Source organism: Chiloscyllium plagiosum, unplaced genomic scaffold (assembly GCF_037043375.1).
Source record: "Chiloscyllium plagiosum isolate Xiang-an unplaced genomic scaffold, Cpla_swu_hap1 HiC_scaffold_39, whole genome shotgun sequence".
Classification (NCBI taxonomy): Eukaryota; Metazoa; Chordata; class Chondrichthyes; order Orectolobiformes; family Hemiscylliidae; genus Chiloscyllium; species Chiloscyllium plagiosum.
The window spans coordinates 23,486,230-23,511,709 of record NW_028270177.1 but is presented as its reverse complement, the minus strand read 5'-3'; the positions used below and the strand labels follow the sequence as shown (position 1 = coordinate 23,511,709).

The 25,480-nt window shown below is 42.5% G+C and overlaps 1 protein-coding gene across 3 annotated transcripts in view; it reads right to left on the bottom strand.

Moving 5' to 3' along the window:
* znf280d (zinc finger protein 280D) overlaps positions 1-25,480 on the bottom strand; it is a 128,847-nt gene that overhangs the window by 83,427 nt on the left and 19,940 nt on the right. For 2 of the 3 annotated variants that reach the window (XM_043677476.2, XM_087981129.1), the window contains exon 2: positions 11,321-11,474. In XM_043677476.2, the coding sequence (XP_043533411.2) occupies positions 11,321-11,459 (139 nt within the window). In that variant the 5' untranslated portion in view covers positions 11,460-11,474. Of the gene's footprint in view, positions 1-11,320; positions 11,478-25,480 lie in introns of all 3 variants that reach the window. The other variant, XM_087981128.1, reaches the window with a different exon arrangement.

Here is a 25,480-nt window from a genome sequence, read left to right as displayed (position 1 = left end):
ACTTATATTCTAGCAGACTCGCCTCTTGGCTGTTTGTTCTGTGTCAGACTACTTTCCTGCGAGCCTGGTCCTTGACCTTGAGAATTTTTTAAAACACAGGGACAAAATCCATGTGAAGCTGAATAATTTTAAATTTAGTTTTATAGATTAAGTGGCCAAAAATCTGACATTTCCATTATTACACAGCTGACTAATACTTAATGACAATACTGCAACAGCAGAAAGATCAACAGCAGCGATGACAAAGCATTTTCCAAATTCAATCTTTTTTTTAAAAATGACATTCCAGGTACTCTTAAGAGTGAAATTAAACTAATGCTGACAGAAATTGGTAATTTCAAGACTTGACACAGAGGTCTCACTGCTGAAACTTTATTGCTGGAACAGCACAGCAGGTCAGGCAGCATCTAGGGAACAGAAGATTCGACGTTTCGGGCACATGCCCTTCTTCATTCCTGAAGAAGGGCATGTGCCCGAAACGTCGAATCTTCTGTTCCCTAGATGCTGCCTGACCTGCTGTGCTGTTCCAGCAATAAAGTTTCAGCTTTGATCTCCAGCGTCTGCAGACCTCACTTTCTCCACAGAGGTCTCACTGACCAAGAATTAATTTTCTCACTTCTAAATGAAATGCCAACTTGAACTCAGAGGTTGCCTCGATGTTTGATGTGGTAGAGGTGTTCTAACCCAGCATGTCAAAATTCTCACAGAGGCTTCACTTGTATAACTACTAACTCCTCAGGGAAATTCTCTATTTTGTACCAGTGGAAACGCTAAGGTTCAGTGTAGACTGATGTCAAATGTTGCCCTGATAACATGGAAGTGTTATCATTTTGGCAATACATCAAACATTTTCTATACAGTTCACCGACTTTTAATCTGTCCCCATAGGAAATCTTTCTTACAAGAGAACTTACTACATATCCAGGTGAATGCAGTGCAGAAAAATCATACAGCTACACTGTGAGCTGGAAATCACATTTTGAGATGACATCTTCAACCTCAACTGTCAAAATAAAATAACCATCACTCAGGAAGATGAATAAGTGGGAAGAAAATATGTTCCCGAGCTTTATTGTCATTATAGATTATAACTATAATTATTTCTTCTCCCTCAAAAGAAAACAGCAAAAAGAAATTAAATCAGTAACAGTGTCAGAAGTGCCAAATGATGCAGCTTAGTCTGAATTTAGTACAGCTAAATCAAAGTTTATAACAAAAGTTATACTTCTTAGGATGACAAATCTACCTTTTTCTTTAAAAGCGCAATTGTTAAAATCTGAAATAAAACAAACATTTCTGAAGCAATACAGCAAGTCAAGCATCATCTGTGGAAAAAGGAAGAGTAAAAAGGACCTTTTGTCAGAACCAAGCAATATTACAGTCAAACAGCTTTGAAGGAGGAACACAATTGGAAGGGATAAAAGAACAGTCTGTAATTAGATGAGTGATATATAAATAATTCATGTTAAAACCCAAAATGTGCAAAGTAAAGAAAGATTCAGGTCCAGTGTGGCCGAGGAGTTTGGTGACACAAGGTGTACCAATACTTCACCACTCACTTGTCAACAGAGATTTTCTATCCTGAGCAACAGCCCATTAAATCTTTCATTCTTGGCGTACCAATCAGAATAAGCTTCAACGTAAAAATATATTAAAATGTAATAAGTTAGTATTCCTAAAAAAAAAAGTAGCCAACCCCAAGTTTACTGTTGAACAAAACTAGAATTTGATGAAGGAATGACAGTTTTAATGTGTGTTTATCAAAGACTTACTTTTTTAAAATTGAGAGATGATTATAGTCCATTAATATCTCTTATGACTGAGTTGGATGACATGCTATTTTTAGCAGTTTTACTTGACGAAGCACTGTATATTATCCAGTATTACTAAATCTTTGGGATATGTTTCTCCCGGTGAGTCAAAGGATTATGCTATTTTACAATGTGTACACACATGACAAAAAATATGCTACAATTTGATTCCTAATAATCTCAATGGACTTATTTAATAACTAACATGCTTAAGTCCACGATAGATATGAAAGGAGTATAGATAGCAATCAGAACCAGATGTTTTTTTGAGCTGCACCGTTTCTTCTCTACAGTTGAGGTTTATGGTGGTGCATAATCGTACCCTTCCACTGACCCCTCCTTCGACTGACTGAACTGGTCCTCACTCTTAACAACTTCTCCTTCCAATTCTCCCACTTCCTCCAAACCAAAGGAGTAGCCATGGGCACCTGCATGGGCCCCAGCTATGCCTGCCTTTTCGTAGAATATGTGGAACAGTCCATCTTCCGCAGCTACACTGGCATCACCCCCACCTTTTCCTCCACTACATTGATGATTGTAATGGCGCTACCTCATGCTCCCAAGAGGAGGTTGAACAGTTCATCCACTTTACTAACACCTTCCACCCCGACCTCAAATTTACCTGGACCGTCTCAGACTCCTCCCTCCCCTTCCTAGACCTCTCAATTTCTATCTCGGGCGACCAACTCAACACAAGACATTTACTACAAACCGACTGACTCCCACAGCTACCTAGATTACACCTCCTCCCACCCTGCACCCTGTAAAAACGCCATCCCATATTCCCAATTCCTCCGCCTCCGCCGCATCTGCTCCCAGGAGGACTAATTCCACTACCGAACAACTCAAATGGCCTCCTTCTTCAAAGATCGCAATTTCCCCTCCGACGTGGTCGACGACACTCTCCACCGCATCTCCTCCACTTCCCGCACCTCCGCCCTTGAACCCCGCCCCTCCAATCGCCACCAGGACAGAACCCGACTGGTCCTCACCTTCCACCCCACCAACCTCCGGATACATCGTATGATCCTCCGTCATTTCTGCCACCTCCAGACAGACCCCACCACCAGGGATATATTTCCCTCTCCACCCCTATCAGCATTCAGGAGAAACCACTCCCTCCGCGACTCCCTCGTCAGGTCCACACCCCCCACCTACCCAACCTCTACTCCCGGCACCTTCCCCTGCAACCACAAGAAGTGCAAAACTTGCGCCCACACCTCCCCCCAAGGCCCCAATGGATCCTTCTATATCCGTCACAAATTCACCTGCACCTCCACACACATCATTTACTGTATGCACTGCACCCGACATGGTCTCCTCTACATTGGGGAGACAGGCCGCCTACTTGCGGAACGTTTCAGGAAACACCTCTGGGACACCCACACCAACCAACCCAACCGCCCTGTGGCTGAACACTTTAACTCCCCCTCCCACTCCACCAATGACATGCAGGTTCTTGGCCTCCTCCATCGCCAGACCCTGGCCACACGACACCTGGAGGAAGAGTGCCTCATCTTCCGCCTAGGAACCCTCCAATCACACGGGATGAATGTAGATTTCTCCAGCTTCCTCATTTCCCCTCCCCCCACCTTAGCTCAGTCCCAACCCTCGGATTCAGCACCGCCCTCTTGACCTGCAATCTTCTTTCCGACCTCTCCGCCCCCACCCCCTGTCAGGCCTATCACCCTCACCCTCATCTCCTTCCACCTATCGTCTTCCCAGTGCCCCTACCCCAAATTCCCTCCCCCCTACCTTTTATCTCAGCCCGCTTGCACACCAGCCTCATTCCTAAAGAAGAACTTATGCCCAAAACATCGATTCTCCTACTCCTCAGATGCTGCCTGGCCTGCTGTGTTTTTCCAGCACCACATTTTTCAACTCTGGTACTCCAGCATCTGCAGTCCTCACTTTCTCCATATTCACACTCTCACTAGCTTGTACGTCCAATCATAGCTGCAAGTTCCACAACCCTGGAAACATGCTTCACCACCCAAAGGGATTTAGAGTCCTGTAAACCTCACTAGACCAAGTCTATTATAAACTTTGACTGATATATATCAACATATTAGTATCTGAAGGCATAGGCTTTGGTCATAAGGAAATGCATCCTCATCGTTCTAACACTGACACTTTGAAAAGCCTCTGGAAAGGGATGCGTAGGCAACATCAAATTTGGTTAAGTATATGGCATCCCAAAATGCATGTCTTTCAACTGAAATCATAATCAATATTCATCATTTTGTAAAATCATCCCATTTGTAAAATTCTGCCAAATTTCATAAATTTTTACCCAGACTAAGGGGTCACGAAGAGTAATTTATGCATGTGCTTAGATCATGTAGTCGATCATTAAGAAGTGAACAATCTTCTCAAATGTTTCTTGATAACATTTTGTTTTGAAAAACATTACAAAACTACAGAAGCTTAATTCAAGATAACAAAGATATACCTGAAAAGTATACCGACTGGCTTGTCACACACTATCACAAAACTAAATTATTTTACAACTTTGCCCTGATGAAAAACTTTTTATCTCAAAGCATTCTCACCTGTGAGCCTGGGTTTACATTAATTTGAGCCATAAAACATCAGTAAAGGCATAAATTTATGACCTCAGCCACATAGCTTTCTTTCTAATATAAGATGTTTCACTAACCACATTGAACAAAATATTTAATTTGTCACTTAATTGTCAAAATTATTTAATTCTGAGAAATAACTCAATCATACAAAGCCCTCAGCCATGCTGTTATTCAATAAGTTCAGCACTCTCCTGGCTTCACTTCCAATCTTCCAACCTCTCAAACTGAGCTTGCTTCTCTAACTCATCAAGTTCCATTCTTCCGTCATTTGTACTGTTTAAATATTTTCTAATTAATCTGTTCAGAGATGCTATTACAAACCTCTTGATCAGGTGGGATTTGAATCTAGGTCATCTTGAGAATGTGCATAGGGTATAAGCAGGCAGGGAAAGAATTAGGTCCTGAGTTTTGTGAAACAAGAGGTTCGGTTTGAGTGCAGGCAGGGAAATGGTTAAGTTCTGCGTTTTTTTTTAAAATGAGGTTCCACTCAGTATGATTCAGATCAGATATGAGTTTTGTGAAACAAGAGGTTTAACTAAGCATGACTCAGATTATATAAGAATCTCACAGTTAACAATGGGGTGCTGGAGACAAGGGTAATGGGTTTACAAGGTGGAAGAGCAGTCATTATGTTCAGCCATTTAACAATATTGAAAGCATTCAGCATCCAAAGTCTGCTAACAAGGGGAAATGTATCTATTGTCTGAGTCCAGTTAACAAAGTTAAGAACATCTCTGCTTGGCCTCTGCTATCGATACTCGTTGATTGTAATGGTCACTTTATTCATGTGTGTGCTGCCTTATCTGGATACTCCTCCCTGTAAAATGACTATATAACAGAGGAACCTCGATTATCTGAATACCAATTACATGAAGATTGGATTATCCGAAGGAGATCTCGAGGTGGCAACATTACATCAAAGGCATGTTTCCAACAGTGATCATGTCTTTTGTTTACAGTGATTAAATAGGCACCGTCTCTAAATGACTGACCTCCTGCCCTCTCTCTCCCCACACTTTCCCTGAAGTTCTACAGAGGGGTGTACCTTAAACCCCCCCTTCCCCAGATAATCTCTCTAATATTGTCCTGTACAGGGCAAACGTGGGACCTCTCAAAAAGGGGTGTGTGTGTGTGTGTGTGTGTGTACATGTACACGCACACGCACTATTTGGAGACTTGAGACTTACCTCCAAAGCCAGCTGCAATCTTGTTGTTGGTGTACAGACCGGCTGCCCCGGGAAGGGGGTAGAGGTGGGGCTGAGGCGGAGGGGTTTGGGGAGGGGTGGCGGTGTTGGATGGGATTTGGAGGCGGGGTAGGTGGGGGGCAGGCGGGCAGGGCAGGGTTGAAGGAGTGGGGGGGGGGGGGGGGGGGGGGGTCTCGAACGCAAAGGCATTTAATCAATTAACCGAATAATCGATTATCCGAACAAAATAGTGCCCGCCCATCTCATTCGGATAATCAAGGTTCCCCTGTAATTCATTGAGAAGCTGTTGTTCAAGAGAAGACCGTGAACTCATGTCTCTGTTCTCCCTCTCTCTGGAATAAAAGAAGGTTAAACAACCGTGTCTCCAAGCATTGAGCGTTTTGCTTCGACTGAAAGGGAACGGGATGACATTCTCACCCAAACTTATGGAAACTACAAAGCATCACAATTTTTGTATTTTATTTCATTCTTTCATGACATATTGGCATCATTGGTAAGATCAGTATTTGTTGCCCATCATCAAATGCTCTCAAATGGAGTAGCTTACTATGGTATCTGAGGGTAATTAAGAATCAAATATGCATGGGTCTCGAATCACATTTGGACTTGTGCACATGAAGGACAGCAGAATTTCTTCCCAAAAAGATATAAGGAAACCAGATGGGTTTTTAAAGACAATTCAACAATGGTTCCATGATCACCATTACTCAGACTAGTTTTCAATTCCAGATTTTTTTCAACAAATTAATTGAACTTAAATTCCACCTTTGTCCTAGAAAGATCTGGACTTTTGTCTGCATTGCTATTAACTTGGACTTCTGGATTATTAATTCAGTTACATTAACAATGTACCAGCTTCCCCCCTAAACTCTATTACAGAAATAGGCTTTCTGTATAGCAACAACTCAAACTTGAAATTTCTACTCTTACATTCACAATCCTTCCATGCACTCATCCTACACTGTCTGTAATTTCTTCCAGCCAAAACTCCCTCTGAGCACCACCTCCAATACTGGCCACTTAGGTATGCTGGATTTCTTCCACGCCATAATTGCCAGCCGTGTATTCAGTAAACACTGAAAGCTTAAACCCTCACTGATACTATCCTTTGCTGCTTAGAAATGATCCTTAAATCCTCCTCCTTTGAGCAAGCTTTTGATGATTTGTTCTAATACCTCATGTAACTGAAAGTCAATTTTTTCCTCAGTCAGTGCCACGAAGTACCTAGGGACGGTTTCTTATGTTAAGTGCAAGCTATTATTGCTACATTGCATGACATAGAAAGCCGATTCTGAGCTTGGTAATGAAGTAGAGGATCGTTCCGGTGGTTTGGTCATGCACTTCAACTACTCCATGGAAGTAGTACATCACGTCCTGTACATAAACAGCAGGACAAAAGCAACCCAGCCAATCATCATCCCATTAGTCTACTGTCAATCATCAGTAAAGTGATGGAAGGTGTTAGCAACAGTGCTATCCAGCAGCACCTGCTCAGCGACATCCAGTTTGGGTTCTGCCAAGGCCACTCAGCTCCTGACCTCATTACAGTCTTGGTTCAAATACAGACAAAACAGCTGAATTCCAGAGATGAGGTGAGAATGACAGCCCTTGACATCAAGGCTGCATTCGACACAGTGGCATCAAGGGGCATGAGCAAAACTGGAATCAATGGGGCAAACTCTCTGGTGGTTAGAGTCATACCTGACACACAGGAAGATGTGTCGTGGCTGCTGGAGGTCAGTCATCTCAGCTCCAGTCCACACTGCGTCAAATGCAGCCTTGATGTCAAAGGCTGTCACTCTCACCTCAGCTCCAGGACATCTCTGCAGAAGTTCTTCAGGACAGTGTTCTAGGCCCAACCATCTTCAGTTGTTTCATCAATGGATGTTTGCCGATGATTGCACAATGTTCAGCACCATTTGCAACTCCTCAGTAACTGAAGTAGTCTGTGTCCAAATGCAACAAGATCTGGACAATGCCCAGACCTGGGCTGACAAGTGGCAAGTAACACTCACGCCAAACAAAGGCCAAGTTATGACCATCACCAATAAGAGAGAATCTAACCACTGCCCTTCAACATTCAATGGGGTTACAATCACTGAATCCCCCATTATCAACATCCTGGGAGTTATCATTGATCAGAAACTTAAATGGACTCACCCCAGCGAATCTAATCTAATTTAATCATAAACATAGTGGCTACAAAAGCAAGTCAGACACTAGGAATACTGCAGCGTGTAACTCAGCTCCTGACTCCTGAAAGCCTGTCCATCATTTACAAAATACAAATCAGCAGTATGATGGAATACTTCCCACTTTTCTGAATGAGTGCAGCCCCAACAACACTGAAGAAGCTTGACATCATCCAGGACAAATCAGCCTACTTGATTGGCATACATCCACAAACATCCACTCCCTCCAACATGTTCAGTAGCAGCAGTGTGAACTATTGACGAGATGCACTGCAGAAATTCAAAGATCCTCAGATCTATTGACGAGATGCACCTGCCAAATTCATGACCACTTCCAAACAGAAGGACAAGGGCAGCAGATATCTGGGAACACCACTATCTTCAAGTTCCCTCCAGGTCTCTCACCATCCTGACTTGGAAAAATATCGCCATTCCTTCACGGTTGCTAGGTCAAAATCCTGGAACTCCTCCCTATTGGCACTGTGGATCAACCTTCAACAGGTGGACCAAAGCAGTTCATGAAGGCAGCTCACCATCACCTTCTTAAGAAGGAGCAATAAATGGTGGCCAGCCAGCCATTACCACATCTCTCAAAATGAATACATTTTGTTTTATGTTTCTCAGAATAAATTCTACTTGGAGTGTATAAAGAATAAATAAGTTGGTTTGAAAGGATGTCGCCATAATAAAAACAACTTGCAATGAAGTCAAACTTCTCATTTGAAAGAGACAACTGTGGAAGAGACTAGCTGTCTAATGGCACCAGACGAAGTTTCTCTCCAAGTGACATTCAATTTTTCACTTGACATTGAACAGTCACAATTATGAGTGCTAAAGTTAATTTGCTATTGCTTTTGGATTCTCCATTGATCTTAATATGATGTAATATCAGACAGGATGTGAAATAGATGGCAATCTGATCTCAATTTCCTATAGGGTAGGAGAGGTAGAAATCATTTGCTCTGTTTCCAATCCTATCTCCATTGTTCCATTCCAATACTAACTCCATTTCAGATAAGATTACTGTCACTACTGACATTCAGATCATTTGCTAGATGTAAATAAAAACAAATACAGATTGTACTGGGAGGAGTTGCCCAGTTTAGCCTGATGAAATATTATAATTTGAACTGTTTGTTTTAACTTACATTCCTGTGTGCCATCTAAAATTTCACTGGCTTTTAGTTTAATTAAAAATTATAAAACTATTAAAATTATGGGGTGGGGTGAGAGGGAGGAGGGGAGGTGGGAGACGGAGGGGGGGACGAGAAAGGGAGGGGGTGAGCAGGGAGGGGAGGCAAGATGGGGAGGGGAGAGTGAGAGGGAGGGGTACGAGAGAGTGAGAGGGAGGGGAACAGAGAAAAAGGGAGAGCACAAGGGGGAGATAGAGGGAGAGAAAGGAAGGAACGTGGGGGGAGAGAGGGGGGAGCGAGGGGGAAAGGGCGCGCGATGGGGGAGTAGAGCGAGAGGGGTGGGGGTAGAGCGAGAGGGGTGGGGGTAGAGCGAGAGAGTGGGCGGGAAGAGAGATGGGGAGAGGGTGGAGAAGTAGCGAAGGGGGGGGGAAAGAGTCGAGGGTTCGAGAGTCGAGGGGGTAGAGGCAAGAGGGAGGGTCGACAAGGGGAGTGGGGGAGGTGGAGAGACAGACCAAGACCAAGATGGGAGGGTGGGGGGGAGAGGGGGGAGCGACACACAGAGAGAGAGGGAGAGAGACGAACACCCACACCAAGAGAGAGAAAAAGGAGGGAGAGAGAGACACACACACCAAGGCGGGAGGGCGAGACCGATAGAGAAAGATTGAGACGGGGGAAAACAAAGACACATGGAGGCAGGGAGAGGGGGTGTGAAGAGAGAAAAAGAGACCGACAGTGGGTGGGGGGGGCGGTGTAGGTGGGAAGAGAGAGAGAGAGAGAGAGAGAGAGAGAGAGAGAGAGAGACTGATAGTGAGAGGAGGAGGAGAGGGGGAGAGAGAGAGAGAGCGCAAGAGAGTGAGCGCACGCGAGTGCAAGAGATTTGTGTCACGGTTTTAGACCCACTACCACATAACCTTAGTCAGTACTCAGAAATGCTAGATAAAGAGCTGAAGCTAGCCTGTTTCAAAGAAAGTTAAACACTGTCAACCTGTACCCTTTACAATGCTACAGCCTTTTTTCTGACAAGGGAGATATCCAAAATAAAGTCAAACTGCATTGACTCCAACTGTCAGTTTTTACAGTTGCAAGTGTAGCTTTCAAAATAACAGAGTAAAAACTGGGGTAAGGCATGCTCAGAATTAGTTGGATTAGGCAGCTCAAAAGCCCAAGTACACAACATACTGATAGGAATCTACCAGAAATTCATTCCAGCCCTAACTCTAAGTAGCAATGTTTTCATAGCTTCCCAAAATAAAAGTGGCACCTTCTCCAGGACTTTCATACTCAAGAAAATTGACAGGCCCCACCCCCCACCACTGCCACAACCCTTCCACTGTTGCCAGCTGTTGAATGGACTTGATTTCCACCTGACACAAACAACTTATTTTCAAACTCCTCTGCAGAAGTCATTGCAAACATCTATGTGCAGAGGGAGCCTCAAATTCAACTGCAAAAAGGGGAGTAATAAATAATGCTTTTTGAAGTAATTCTTGAATACCTTTTTGCAGTTGTGAAAACGCTAATATCGGTAAATGAATTGTATATAGCAATCTTTTGTTTCTTCACATATTCCTGAGGCAAATTAAGTTAGCATAGTTTTAAAAGCACGTAATTTAGTGAATCAAACTATTTTCTCATTAATTTAAAAATATGCAAAAACCAATCAATGTAACTTGTAACAGTAACAGCTCTGTAACAGTAAACACTGTGTTCAATCCAGGCTTTTTTGGTTCTACAGCATTACACAATGCTTTGGCTGTGCAATGCACTGTACACTAAAAGAATAATCTAGTGTTAGTTACTGACTGCAGGCAATTTTCTTCACCTTCACAGAAATTATTAATACCAGGAGAAGAAAATATCCTTTATTTGCTGATACTGTGGGTGACTTTAATTGCAACAAATTCCTCTTTACTGAAGAACTGATTATGCTATCAGGTTATCTTTAAAATATGGAATGACCAGCAGACTTTTGGATCAGGAAATCTCTCTCATCAGCTAAAGAAGGTATTTAGTAATTCTGCATAAACACTTCAATTCTAATTACTTACATTGCACTGTAATGAAAACAAACTGATGCAATTGCAACATTGTTGCTTTTTTTAAATAAAAACAAACAGAGAGCAATTTCTTCTACAATTCCATCAAATGATTTGTCATTCTGCTAACTGACCATTCCAGAACAAAATGATGGACAGGCAAAGTTTCAATTTTAGAAGTAAATGGATTCAAATCTGCTTAAATGATATCAATTTGACTGAACAATCTCACCCAGCAACAGAAAATAATGTTCAATTCCATAAAACATACATTTACGGCAAATAACTTGTATGTACTGAAAAGTACTGTATTGCCTCAGAATCCAAATTAATCCTGAAGAAACAAAGTGTGTCATACTTGGATAACTGGAGCTTTTGGAGCTAGTTATCTCTCCCACAAAAATGGGCTCATCATCATCATCATCTTCATCATCTTTCTTCCCTTTTTGCCAAGGTTCCAGTTCTTCTTCTTCACATTCCATGAATAGTTCTGCCATTCTGATGCCTCAGTCCTGCTTTTGGACAGGAAGGAAAAAGATTGTTTCACTTTTTAAAAAATGAAATATCATTTCATCACCTTAAAATCAAAATAAATACTTGTGCATTACCAATTCCTAATTTTAATTATACTAAACAATTCCAATTTAGAAACTGAAATATTACAACATAACAATCTTGAACTTGCTCTCCCGTGCATGTGCATCATAAAATGTCATACCAAACATCTCAGCCATCTGAAACAAACTACTTGGGTCCATTTCATTATAATACAAAGTAGTATAATTTAACCCACCTGTCAATATATAGCTGGAGAACAATTTAAAAGAATGATCAGGGCAATTTTATCAACATTCCCAGCTAGCTATCTACCATGTTATGAAACTCTTTCAACAGTTTTAGTCTTATCAATACTGAACCTCATCAACTGTTAAATGAAAATGCCCGAGGCAGTGATCCTCAGGCTAAACCACCAGCAGTTGTCTCTCTCTTTGATCTGCGGGGACTATGGTGACTTTACTTTTAAATAGTGCTCTAGAAGGTAACAATGCATCACATTCAAACACACAAATGCCAATAAGACTTCGTAAAACAGCATCTGCAAAGGCAAATTTTGGAAGAGTCAGACCAGTTTTTTTTAAAATCAGAATTAAAAGCAATTTTCTTCTCAAATTTGCAAACCAACAATTTAAGACTGGTACTCATGTTAAAGATTCAACCATTATGTAGTTCTGAAACATCTAAATATCAAATAGAAGATATACATGTCAACAAAGCTTTTCATTTTGCATTCATCAAGACAAAACAGAAGATTGCCGAAATTCAAATGATATAATTTATGCTCCAGGTGAAAAGAGGTGCTAATTCATTGAAAAGTTGGCTCTGCTTGAATGAAGCATTGCTAGACATTGCAGAAATAGCTAATTAACAATCAAGCTAAGATAACCAGTCAAGTTTGCTAAATGCAAAATACATTCATATACATGGATCCGTTCTCTGTAAACAAAAGGAATATTTCAAGGTTTGTGCCTATTTTGAATTATACAGAAGCATGTAGAGCATAGGTCCCTGTTTCTTTCCCCATGGCAATGCCTTGGCCAATTGGAATCAACATACCAACCAATTAGAACCAGTTTTCTAAAGTAATAAAAACTGTGACGGTTTGAAATCTTGTGTTTGTACTCATGAGGACAAGACAAAAGCTTGAGAAACAAGACTTCCTTTGCAGCAATTCACAAATATTTAAGTTACATCGCAAGTTTTGAGAAGATTTGTAGTTCAGGTTGAGGTTTTGGATGTCGGTTTGCTCACTGAGCTGAAAGGTTCATTTCCAGACTTTTCGTCACCTTGCTAGGTAACATCTTCAGTGTACCTCATGCCAAGCAATGCTGCGAATTCCTGCTCTCTATTTATATGTTTGGGTTTCTTTGGGTTGGTGATGTCATTTCCTGTGGTGATGTCACTTCTTGTTCCTTTTCTCAGGGGGTGGTAGATGGGGTCTAACTCGATGTGTTTGTCGAAAGAGTTCCGGTTGGAATGCCATGGCTCTAGGAATTCTCGTGCATGTCTTTGTTTGGCTTGTCCTGGGAAAGGATGTGTTGTCCCAGTCTAAGTGGTATCCTTCCTCATCCGTATGTGAGGATACTACTGAGAGAGGGTCATGTATTTTGAGACTAGTTGGCGTTCATGTATCCTAGTGTCTATTTGTCCAATGTAGTGCTTGTTCCAGTCCTTGCACAGTATTTTGTAAAAACCCTAGCCACTCTCCCTTACATCAAAGACTGCTAGACTACTCAGACCCCTTGGCATCATGGTAGCCCACAAACCCACCAACACACTAAAACAGCAGCTAATGAACTTGAAAGACCCTATACAGACAACAAGCAAAACTAACGTCATTTACAAAATACCATGCAAGGACTGTAACAGACACTACACTGGACAAACAGGCAGGAAACTAGCCACCAGGATACATGAACACCGACTGGGACAACACATTCATCAGAAGACAAGCTAAACAAAGAATTGTTCGAACCGGAACTCTATCAACAAACACATCGAGTTAGACTCCACCTACCACCCACTGAGAAAAAGAACAGGAAGTGACTTCACCATAGGAAATAACATCACCAACCCAAAGAAACCCAAACGTATAAATAGAAAGCAGGAATTTTCAGTATTGCTTCGCATGAAGTCCACTGAAGATATTACCTAGTAAGGTAACAAAACGTCTGAAAATGAACCTTTCAGCTCAGCGAACAAACCTACATCCAAAACTTAAGTTGCATTTGTACGAGAAGTTGAACTGCTATAAATTCAGATTCTATGGACTACCTAAAGTACACAAACCAGACATCCCACTCAGACCCATTGTATCGCTACCAGGGACACCATCACACAAACTGGCTAAAGAATTACAACAGAAACTGAAACACCTGATCAGCAGATCCAGACACTCTATACAGTCAACGCAGGAATTCTTGGACAACAGAAATATACATATAGACAAGGAAGTAACTATGGTCTCATTCGATGTAACAGCACTGTTCACCTCTATCAACAAAACCCTAGCCAGAGAAACAATAGCAAACCTGCTGGACATACAGAACAGACAACAAGACGGGGAACCTATCAACAAAGACTGCATACTCAAACTACTGGACCTGTGCCTCACAACACACTTCACATTCAACAACCAAATATATGAACAAATCAACTGCAGACCCATGGGCTCACCCAACTCTGGACTCATAGCAGAAGCTGCAATGCAGAGATTAGAACAAACAGTCTTACCGCAAATTCAACCCAAACTCTGGGTCAGATATGTAGATGACACCTTTGTAATCATTAAAAACACAGAAATAGAAAACACACACCAGATCATCATCGCCACACTCACAGGAATCAGATTCACTCGAGAGGAAGAAAAGGACAACCAACTCCCATTCCTAGACGTGATGGTACAGAGAACACCGAACGGAGAATTCACCACAAAGGTACACAGGAAAGCCACACACACAGACCAAGTCCTGAACTACGAAAGCAACCACCCCAACACACACAAAAGAAGTTGCATCAAGACACTGTTCAAACAGGGCCACAACACACTGCAGCACACCAGAACTGCAAAAAGAGAAAGAAGAACACCTCTACAATGTATTCGCCAAAAACGGATACCCGCGCAATCTCATCAACAGATTCCTAAGGGAAAGACAACGGAATGAGGACATGCCACAACCCAAAGGGCTGGCCACGTTACCATACATCTAGAAAATTTCTGAACTGACAGCCAGACTACTACGACCACTAGGACTCATGAAAGTACACAAACCAACAGCCACTCTCAGACAACAACTCGCCAGGACAAAGGACCCGATACCCAGCATGAGCAAAACTAACGTAGTGTACAAAATCTCATGCAAGGACGGCACAAAACACTACATAGGACAAACAGGAAGACAGCTAACGATCCATATCCATGAACACCAACTAGCCACGAAACGACACGACAAGCTATCCTTAGTAGCCACACACACAGATGACAAGCAATACGAGTTCGACTGGGACAACACTACTATTATAGGACAAGCCAAACAGAGAACAGCCAGGGAATTCCTAGAGGCATGGCACTCATCCACAGATTCAATCAATAAGCACATCGACCTGGACCCAATATACCGGCCACTGCAGCGGACAGCTGGAACTGACAACTAAAAGCGGCAGAGACAAACCACAATAAATGCCAGAGGAAAAATCACAGAAGCGCTTCACAGGAGGCTCCCAAGTACTGAGGATGTCACCTATACAGGGGACGAAACGTCTGCAACACAATTTCCCAACTCGGCAAATAGAACCACAACAACGAGCACCCGAGCTACAAATCTTCTCACAAACTTTGTTATAAAAGGGCCACAAGATTCACCAATCCAACTACTAGATACCATAATTGAACTGACTTATTCTTAAAAATCACACAACACCAGGTTATAGTCCAACAGGTTTAATTGGAAGCACACTAGCTTTCGGGGGGGAGCTACGCTCCTTCATCAGGTGATAGTGGAGGGCTCAATCCTAACACAGAATTTAGACAGACAAAGACCCACATGCACACACATATTTTGTGGGGTGAATTTGTACTTGCAGAGTTACATTGTACTTTGCTCAAAAACTGCATGAATTTATGTAAAACTCCATTATCTCACTTTTTAGGTTAGAATCAATCTAAACATCATGGCATAGACAGAGAACACAGGGGGCCAACACCATCAACATATTGTCTAGCTATCACCATCGTTAACAGCTAACCCAAGAATGCAACTTTTTAAAAAAAAGGTTTTGTGATTTACACATGAAAGAAGTGAAACTATCACTGTATTCTAACAGATGAAAGGCTTAACAATCAATGTATAATTTCAGTTACATCACACCGTAAATTTTTGCTATAAATTCTGTGTTAGGATTGAGCCCTCCACTATCACCTGATGAAGGAGCGTCGCTCTGAAAGCAAGTGTGCTTCCAATTAAACCTGTTGGACTATAACCTGGTGTTGTGTGATTTTTAACTTTGTACACCCCAGTCCAACACCGGCATTTCCAAATCATGACTTATTCTTGACAGCAATCTCCGAAGTGTTTCAACACCAAGACAGCCAGACCAGTCTCCCAATCCCTGAATTCACAACTCGGGAAAATTAAATTGACCTCAGTAGTTCCTAACCAGATCTTCTGAATAAGTAGCACCACTCTTTGTGAATAAACAATACCAGAGACCAGATTTGTTGCATAAACAAAATATTTAACAATTTATTAATAATACAGTAGCAGAGCAAAATTAGATCACAAGGCAATCAAATTAATGTTCAAGAGTTAAACCCAATCCCCTTTAACTCTAGCCTAACACAAAGAGTCAGGCAGTCACAGTTAAGGGATAAACCAAAAGAAGAAGAAATAATTGAGATGTAACTGGCCAGTTCACTTAGGCAGACTCCATGATCCCTGACATCACATATGGGATAATAGCTTGCCAAGCATCTGACAGCACTGCATGCAGATAGCTTCCCGTTGGCTCCAAAGAACATTCATTTAATTCTTATTTCTGAGATTTATTCTCTGAACTTTTAATAACTTGCTAATGACAGGACAACCAAGGAGAACAATCAAACCTCCAACCTGCAGTTTTCTGCAGGCACAATCCTTATGACCCAAACAGTCCAAAAACCAGATAATGGTCCAGCCTCTCTCTGCCAAACTGACTGCCTCCCCAAGAGGTCCCAATTAATATTCAACATCTGCTATATGGAGTCCAAGAGTCAATAGATCACTTTTTAAGAAACAATCTGCAATTAACTTTCAGATCTGACCTCAAACAAATGTCAGTTTGTTTTTATTTGGAAAGAAGTAAATTGCTGTTCTCAGTCCAAAGGTGACCTATAGCTCAGAGTTCACAGCTCCAAATCAAAAATATTTTTTTAAAAATTGAAGAAAAATCAGCAAGAGTCTAACAAAGGAGAGAAAGACTGAACTAGAGGTACAAAGGTTTGCTTTTGTGACAAATCCTCATCCATTTCACATAGTATTGCTTGCCATGTGAAGAATGGGGGACAGGTAACTAATATCCAAATGTTACCTGTTTTGATATTGCAAATGTCCAACAAGTATCAAGTGTAAATTAACACAAATGGAATTTCGTAGTATGGCATTGAATAATTTCATTAATCCTGACTTTATCCAGAGCAACAGTCTTGACATGGTTGCAAATTCTCTGGTTATCTGATCAGTTGTTTCTTCATTACTTTTAAAAGAGATGAAAATGTTCTTCAAGCGTCAAAATCAGTCCCTCAAAACTGATTATTTATCACACATAGTGGGTAGGATTTCCATACAGAAAAATGGATTTGCTCTTATTATACAACAAGATTGATTTCCAACAAATCTATTTGAAATATCCTGAAAATGGGTGAGATGCTTTATAAATGCAAATTCATTTGTTCTTTGAATCACACCAAGGGTTCAAGACAAAACCATAGTGGAGGAAGAGAGAGCAGCAAAGACTTCAGTGGTTTGCCAAGTGTTTCTCAAGTCGTTACATCTTTAAAAAAGGCCCTCTTGCCAGTCCCTGTGGTGCATTTGGCTGACATTGGAAAGGTTGGTGGTTCTCAACCACCCAAGAACAAAACTTTTGGTATGAGGGTCCTCTTGTGGCACAGTGGTAGTGTCCCTACCCCTGGACCTGAAAGGCCTGTGTTCAAGTCCCACCTGCTCCAGAGGTGTGTAATAACATCTCTGAACAGGTCGATTAGAGAAAATGGTCAACATAAAAAAAAAGCTATTAGCAAACAATACTGCAGTAGTTCAGGAAGTGCAGCACTAGAAGAAGAGTACCACATACATGGATAGTCATGTAGCTAAATAGCAAACAGTCTTATTTGTAGCCTGCAAGGTCAACCAGTTCAACCAGCCTCTGGTTGACTGGAATAGACTAGCATGTGGTAGAGATATATATGTACAGCCACTTATTATTCCATCTGCATCCACCTTTTCAATGAACTTTTCATCTACTCACACAATGTAGATACTTGTACATTAAATGAAAATATGGTTGTTCCAAAACTGGATTAGATGCTGCATCGGTAGTTCAAACTGTACAGTTAAAGATGCAGTCAAGGCACATGCATAAACAATTACAAAGAAAGGAAAGGGAAATAAAAGTTATAAATAAACCAGGGGACAGATAAGTGAACCTCCAAATCTCAAAGAGATCTTGGAAATAAAGAGCCATCTAGTAATTGAGATATAGAATGTGTAACAATTACATTCAAGAAATAATATTCTAAAATACAGTTAATCTAGTTGAATATTCAGCTGCATCAAAAATTAAAACAGGAGCCAGAATAAATATGAAATTCAGCCCATCTATCTTTTCTTTAGGACTTTTGTCAAACCATATTTCAATTGAGACACCAGTAAAAATTAAATGTTATATTTATGTACAAATCTAAAGCATGATATAAAACTCAATGTGTGAAAGGCTACGTTTCTGACATTTCATTATGTACACATATTACCCAATCCACCAGGGCAAAGTTGACAGGGATTCTGGTAACTGAAGCATGGCTAAAAAGCTAAAACTCAATTTGTACCCAAGAGGGCAATGCTCAGTTAATTCCCTAATTCTGTTAGTAACCTCTAATGTCAACTTATTCTATGAAAAGTTCTGCAAATTTAAAGCCACTTTGAAGATGCAAGCATAGGAAGAGCCAAGATTGATAAGGACAGAGAAAAGCAAAATAGTTCTCAAATAAAACAAATTGCAGATGCCAACAATCTCAAACAAAAATCAGGAATTGCTGATGAAACTCAGCAGGTCTGGCAGTATTTGTGAAGAGAAAGTAGAGTTAATATTTCAAGTCCAAAGCTACTTTAGAAGGAACAGTAGCTACAAAAAGGTACTATTTGCGCTGACAACATGGGGTACGTGGAGGGGAAAGAGTATGTGGATAGGTGATGACAGAGCCCAAACAGAGAGAAAGAAAATTAAACTTACAAAGCAATGGTTGTTTACAAGCCAGGGAAGAAGAAAGCAGAGAATGAGGTCAATGAGTAGGTAAAAATGGGATGGATGTACTGAAAGCAGATCATGGCACGACAGGGCCTGGGCTGTGGGGGGTGGATAAAGCTCCTGGAAGGAAGTGTTAGGCTCCAAAATTACTGAATGCGATATTGAGTCCTGAAAGCTGGAGGGTCCCTAAAGCAAAAGACAGATGCTGTTTTTCAAGCTTGGGCTAAGCCTCGCTAGAGCAATACAGCAGGCCTGAGACAGAAATATCAGCTAATTGGCATGTTAATATGTTGAAGTGGGAGGGAACTAGAAGCTTAAGGTCATTTTTATTGTCAGAACACAAGTTTACTGCAAAGTGGTCATCCAGTTTGTGATTTGTCTCCCAGCTTAAAGACAATGACATTGTGAGCAATGAATACAATAGACGAGACTGAGTGAAGTGCAGACAAACTGCTACTTTACCTGGAAGGAGTGTCTGGAACTTTCGATAATGAGGAGGGAGGTGGTAAACAAGCAAGTGTTGCACCTTTTGTGACCGTATGGGAAGTATAGGGAGTTCTCGAGAGTGGAGAAGGAATGGACCAAGATGTTCCGGAAGGAATGTCCTTGCAAAATGCTGGCAAGGCAAGAGAAGGGAATTGAGTCTGGTGGTGGCATCCCACTGGAGGGGGTGGAAACACTTTATGAACCTTTGGATGCAGATGTGAAGGGTTGGAAGTGAGGTTTGTGTGTTGGGGAAGAGAAAGGAGCAAGGACAAAAATGTGGGAAATGGGTCAGACACCACTAAGGGTCCTGTCAACCATGGTGGCAGGGAATCCTCAGTTGAGGAAAAAGATGGACATTTCTGAGGCACCCTGCAGAAGGTGGTATTATTAGAATAGATGTGTGAGAGAGAGAGAAACTCGGAGAATGGCTTGGAGTCCATACAGAAGCAGGGTGTGCAGATGTGTAGTCCAGGGAACTGCAGGAGTCAGTGGGTTTGTAATGGATATCGTTGTCCAGCCTATCCCCAGAAATGGAAACAGAGATGTTGAGAAAGGAAAGGGAGGAGTAAGAGACAGGCCACGTGAAGTTGAGATAGACAGGCAGGAAGCTGGAAGAACACAGCAAGCCAGGCAGCATCAGGAGGTAGAGAAGTCGACATTTTGGGTGTAATCCTTCTTCAGGACAGGTGAAGATGAGAGTAGAGTGGAAATTGGAAGCGCAATTGATAAATTTTTCCAATTCTGAACGAGAGGGGAAGCAGCACCAATGATGTTATTGAAGTACCAGACAAAAAGCTGTGGAGAGAGACATGAGGATTGGAAGAAGGAATGTTCCACATATCCCACGAAGGTACAGATATAACAGGGGCCCACGTGGATTACACATCGTTGGTCTGAAGAATGTCAGAAGGCCAGAGGGAGGGTTCCAGGTGGAGGGAGAGTGAAGAGGCAGGTGAAGGGATCCGTGAGCCAGGAAAAGGACTTTTGTCCAAAGAAATGGGCATGAAGGAGACAAAAGAAAACTTCAACATTATGTTGCGCCTGAAATTCATTGGGGTGGGGGTGCAGAGGGATAAAACTATGTCCTTTGCTGACTTCAGAACGCTCAGCATCAGACAGAAGGTCAAATGGGATTGTAAATACCAGACCAAATGGTGGGGTGAGGAGAAGGGATACAGACAGAGGGTAGAGACGGGGCGAAAGGTTCCAGAGGGGAGTGGGTACTTCCGTTTTTGCAACTTGCATTCCTTAATGTCTGAAAGAAAGAGAAAAGGTTTCGTATTAGAGCATCGAACAAGCCCTAGAACGAAGTGGAAGCAGGGATGGGTGGTTAGGACAGCTGTGAGATAGCGTGAGATGGTGCTGATGGAGACAGACACCAAGAATGTGTATATAGCAGCACATGGCACTGAGTGTGGATCCAGAATACAGTGAGAACAGCTGCCAGAAGAGTTTTGTACATCACAGGTACGTGTGAATCTTGGGTGAATTCAAAATAGGAAAGCTGAAACTTCAGTTGGAATATTTTTGTTATGCTTAAGTGAGAAGAAGATATACAAATAAGGGGAGAGGAAAAGAGAGGGCCACACAGGAACATAGAACAATAGAGTGCAGATCAGGCCCTTCAGCCCTCAATGTTGTGCCAACCTGTGAACAAATCTAAGCCCATCCCACTACACTATCCATCGTCATCCACATGCTTATCCAAGGACTGTTTAAATACCCATAATGTGGCTGAGTTAACTACACTGGCAGGCAGGCATTCCATACCCTTACCACTCTCTGAGTAAAGAACCTGCCTCTGACATCTGTCTTAAATCTATCACCCCTCAATCTGCAGCTACGGCCCCTCGTAGCCGATGTCATCATCCTAGGAAAAAGACTTTCACTGTCCACCCTTCTAATCCTCTGATCATCTTGTATGTCTCTATGGTCCTCTCTTAGCCTCCTTCTCTCCCATGAGAACAAACCCAAGTCCCTCAGCCTTTCCTCATAAGACCTTACCTCTAGACCAGGCAACATCCTGGTAAATCTCCTCTGCATCTTTTCCAATCCTTCCACATCCTTCCTCTAAATGAGGCGACCAGAACTGTACACAATACTCTACGTGAGGCCGCACTAGCATTTTGTACAGTTGCAGCTTGGCATCACAGCTCTGGAACTCAATCCCTCCACCAATAAAACTGAACATACCGTATGCCTTCTTAACAGCACTATCAACCTGGGTGGCAACTTTCAGGGATCTATGTACATGGACACCAACATTCCTCTGCACATCCACACTACCAAGAATTAGATTAGATTAGATTACTTACAGTGTGGAAACAGGCCCTTCGGCCCAACAAGTCCACACCGACCCGCCGAAGCGAAACCCACCCATACCCCGACATTTACCCCTTACCTAACACTACGGGCAATTTAGCATGGCCAATTCACCTGACCTGCACATCTTTGGACTGTGGGAGGAAACCGGAGCACCCGGAGGAAACCCACGCAGACACGGGGAGAATGTGCAAACTCCACACAGTCAGTCGCCTGAGTCGGGAATTGAACCCGGGTCTCATGGCGCTGGAATCTTCCTATTGACCCAGTATTCTGCCTTCCCGTTATTCTTCCCAAAGTGAATCACCTCATATTTATCTGCACTGAACTCCATTTGCCACCTCTCAACACAATTCTGCAGTTTATCCAAGTCCCCTGCAACCTACAACATTCTTCCACAGTCCACCACTCCACTGACTTTAGTGTCATCGGCACTAACAGCAGTGGTCCCAAAACAGATCCTTGTGGCACACCACTAGTAACCAGACTCGAGGCTGAATATTTTCCATCAACCACTACTCGCTGACTTCTTATAGAAAGCCAGTTTCTAATCCAAACCATTAAATCACCCTCAATCCTATGTCTCCGCATTTTCTCCAAAAGCTACTATATGGAACCTTATCAAAGGTTTTACTGAAGTTCATGTACATCACATCAACTGCCCTTGCCTCATCCACATGTTGGTCACCTTTTCAAAAAGCTCAATGAGGTTTGTGAGACACTACCTGCCCTTGACAAAACCATGTTGACTATCTCCAATCAAACTGTTCCTTGCTCGATGACTATAAATGCTATCTCTTATAATCCTTTCCAAAACTTTTCCTACAACAGACGTAAGGCTCATTGGTCTATAATTACCTGGGTCATCTCTATTTCCCTTCTTGAACAAGGGCACAACATTTGCAACCCTCCAGTCCTCTGGTACTAAACCTGTAAACAATGACAACTCAAAGATCAAGGCCAAAGGCTCCGCCATCTCCTCCCTAGCTTCCCAGAGAATCCTTGGATAAATCCCATCCGGCCCAGGGGACTTATTTACTTTCACACCTTCCAGAATTAATAACACCTCCTCTTCACTAACTTCAATCCTTTCTACTCTAATAGCCTGTATCTCAGTCTTCTCTACAATAGTCTCCTTTTCTTGAGTGAAAACAGATGAGACATATTCGTTTAGCTCCTCTCCGATCTCCACAGGTCCACACACAACTTCCCACTTCTGTCTTTGACTGGCCCTATTCAGACCCTAGGTCATCCTTTTATTCCTCATCACATACCTATAGAAAGCTTTAGAATTCTCCTTTACTCTACCTGCTAAAGACTGCTCATGTCCCCTCCTTGCTCTTGTTAACTCTGTCTTTTTAATCCTTCCTAGCTAATCTGTAACTCTCCATCGCCTCATCTGAACCATCTCATCTCAATGTCACAGAAGCCTCCCTCTTCTGCTTAACAAGAGATACAATTTCTTTAGTAAACCACGGTTCCCTTACCTTATCACTTCCTCCCTGCCTGACAGTGACATAGCTATAAAAGACACGCAATATCTCTTCCTTAAACCAGCTCTACACTCCTCCTGCATTTTGCTACCCCATTCTATGCCTCCTAAGTCTTGCATAATCGCATTATAATTGCCCTTCCCCCATCTGTAACTCTTGCCATCTGGCACGTACCTATCCCTTTCCATTGCTAAAATAAAGGTAACCAAATTATGGTCACGGTCTCCAAAGTGCTCACCTACCACTAAATCATCACCCGGCCTAGTTCATTACCAAGTACCAGATCCAATGTGGACTCCCCCCTTGTTGGCCCTTCGAAATACTGTGTCAGGAAAGCCTCCTGCACACATTGGACAAAATCTTATCCATCTGACGTACTAGAGCTATAGCATTTCCAGTTAACGTTGGGGATGTTAAAGTCCCCCACAATGACCACCCTGTTCCTTTCACTCCTACCCAGAATCGTTTTGCCGATTCTCTCCTCCACATCCCTGGAATTTTGCGAAGGCCTGTAAAAAACTCCCAGCAGTGTGACCTCTCCTCTCCTGTTTCTAACCTCAACCACCTCAGCAGACAAATCCTCGTCAGAAGTACTTTCAGCCACCATTATACTATCCTTGACTAACAAAGCCACATACAGTCAGAGTCATAGAGATGTACAGCATGGAAACAGACCCTTCGGTCCAACCTGTCCACACCGACCAGATATCCCAACCCAATGACATCCCATCTGCCAGCACCCGGCCCGTATCCCTCCAAACCCTTCCTATTCATATACCCATCCAAATGCCTCTTAAATGTTGCAATTGTACCAGCCTCCACCACTTCCTCTGGCAGCTCATTCCATACACATACCACCCTCTGCGTAAAAACGTTAGGTCTCTTTTATATCTCTCCCCTCTCACCGTAAACCTATGTCCTCTAGTTCTGGATTCCCCGACCACAGGGAAAAGACTTTGTCTAGTTATCGTATCCATGCCCCTCATAATTTTGTAAACCTCTGGAAGGTCACCCCTCAGCCTCCGACACTCCAGGAAAAAACAGCCCCAGCCTGTTCAGCCTCTCCCTGTAGCTCAGATCCTCCAACCCTGGCAACATCCTTGTAAATCTTTTCTGAACCCTTTCAAGTTTCACAACATCATTCCGATAGGAAGGAGATCAGAACTGCACGCAATATTCCAACAGTGGCCTAACCAATGTCCTATACAGACCTCCCAACACCTGTACTCAATACTCTGACCAATAAACGAAAGCATACCAAACGCTTTCTTCACTATCCTATCTACCTGCGACTCCACTTTCAAGGAGCTATAAAGGTGCACTACAAGGTCTCTTTGTTCAGCAACACTCCCTAGGACCTTACCATTAAGTGTATAAGTCCTCCTAAGATTTGCTTTCCCAAAATGCAGCACCTCGCATTTATCTGAATTAAACTCTATCTGCCACTTCTCAGCCCATTGGCCCATCTTGTCCAGATCCTGTTGTAATCTGAGGTAACCCTCTTTGCTGTCTACTACACCTCCAATTTTGGTGTCATCTGCAAACTTACTAACTGTAGCTCTTATGCTCCCCCCTTTTACCACCTTCCTTGATCTTAATGAAAGATATAAGGAAGCTGCAACATCCATTCCTGACCTTGCTCTATCCATGTCACCAAAATGGCCACAACATCGAAGTCCCAGGTACCTATCCATGTTGCAAGCTCATCAAGTTGATTCCGGATACTCCTGGCGTTGAAGTCGACACACTCCAAACCAGCTTACTGTCTGCCAGCACATTCCTGTGACCATGAAATCCTGTCCATGTCCTCCCTACTCACATCCTCCTGTGCACTGGAATTACACCATAGGTTCCCATCCCTCTGCCGAGCTAGTTTAAACCAACCCAAATAGCAATAGCAAATTTCCATCCAGGATATTCATACCCCTCTGGTTCAAGTGAAGACCGTCTTGTTTGTCGAGGTTCCATCTTCCCCAGAATGGGCCCCAATTATCCATATACCTGAAACCCTCCTTCCTGCACCATCCCTGCAGCCACGTGTTCAGCTGATATCTCTCCCTGTTTCTCACCTTGCTATCACGTGGCACCGGTAACAAACCAAAGATAACTCTGTTTGTTCTAGCTCTCAGCTTCCATCCTAGCTCCCTGAAATCCTGCCTTAC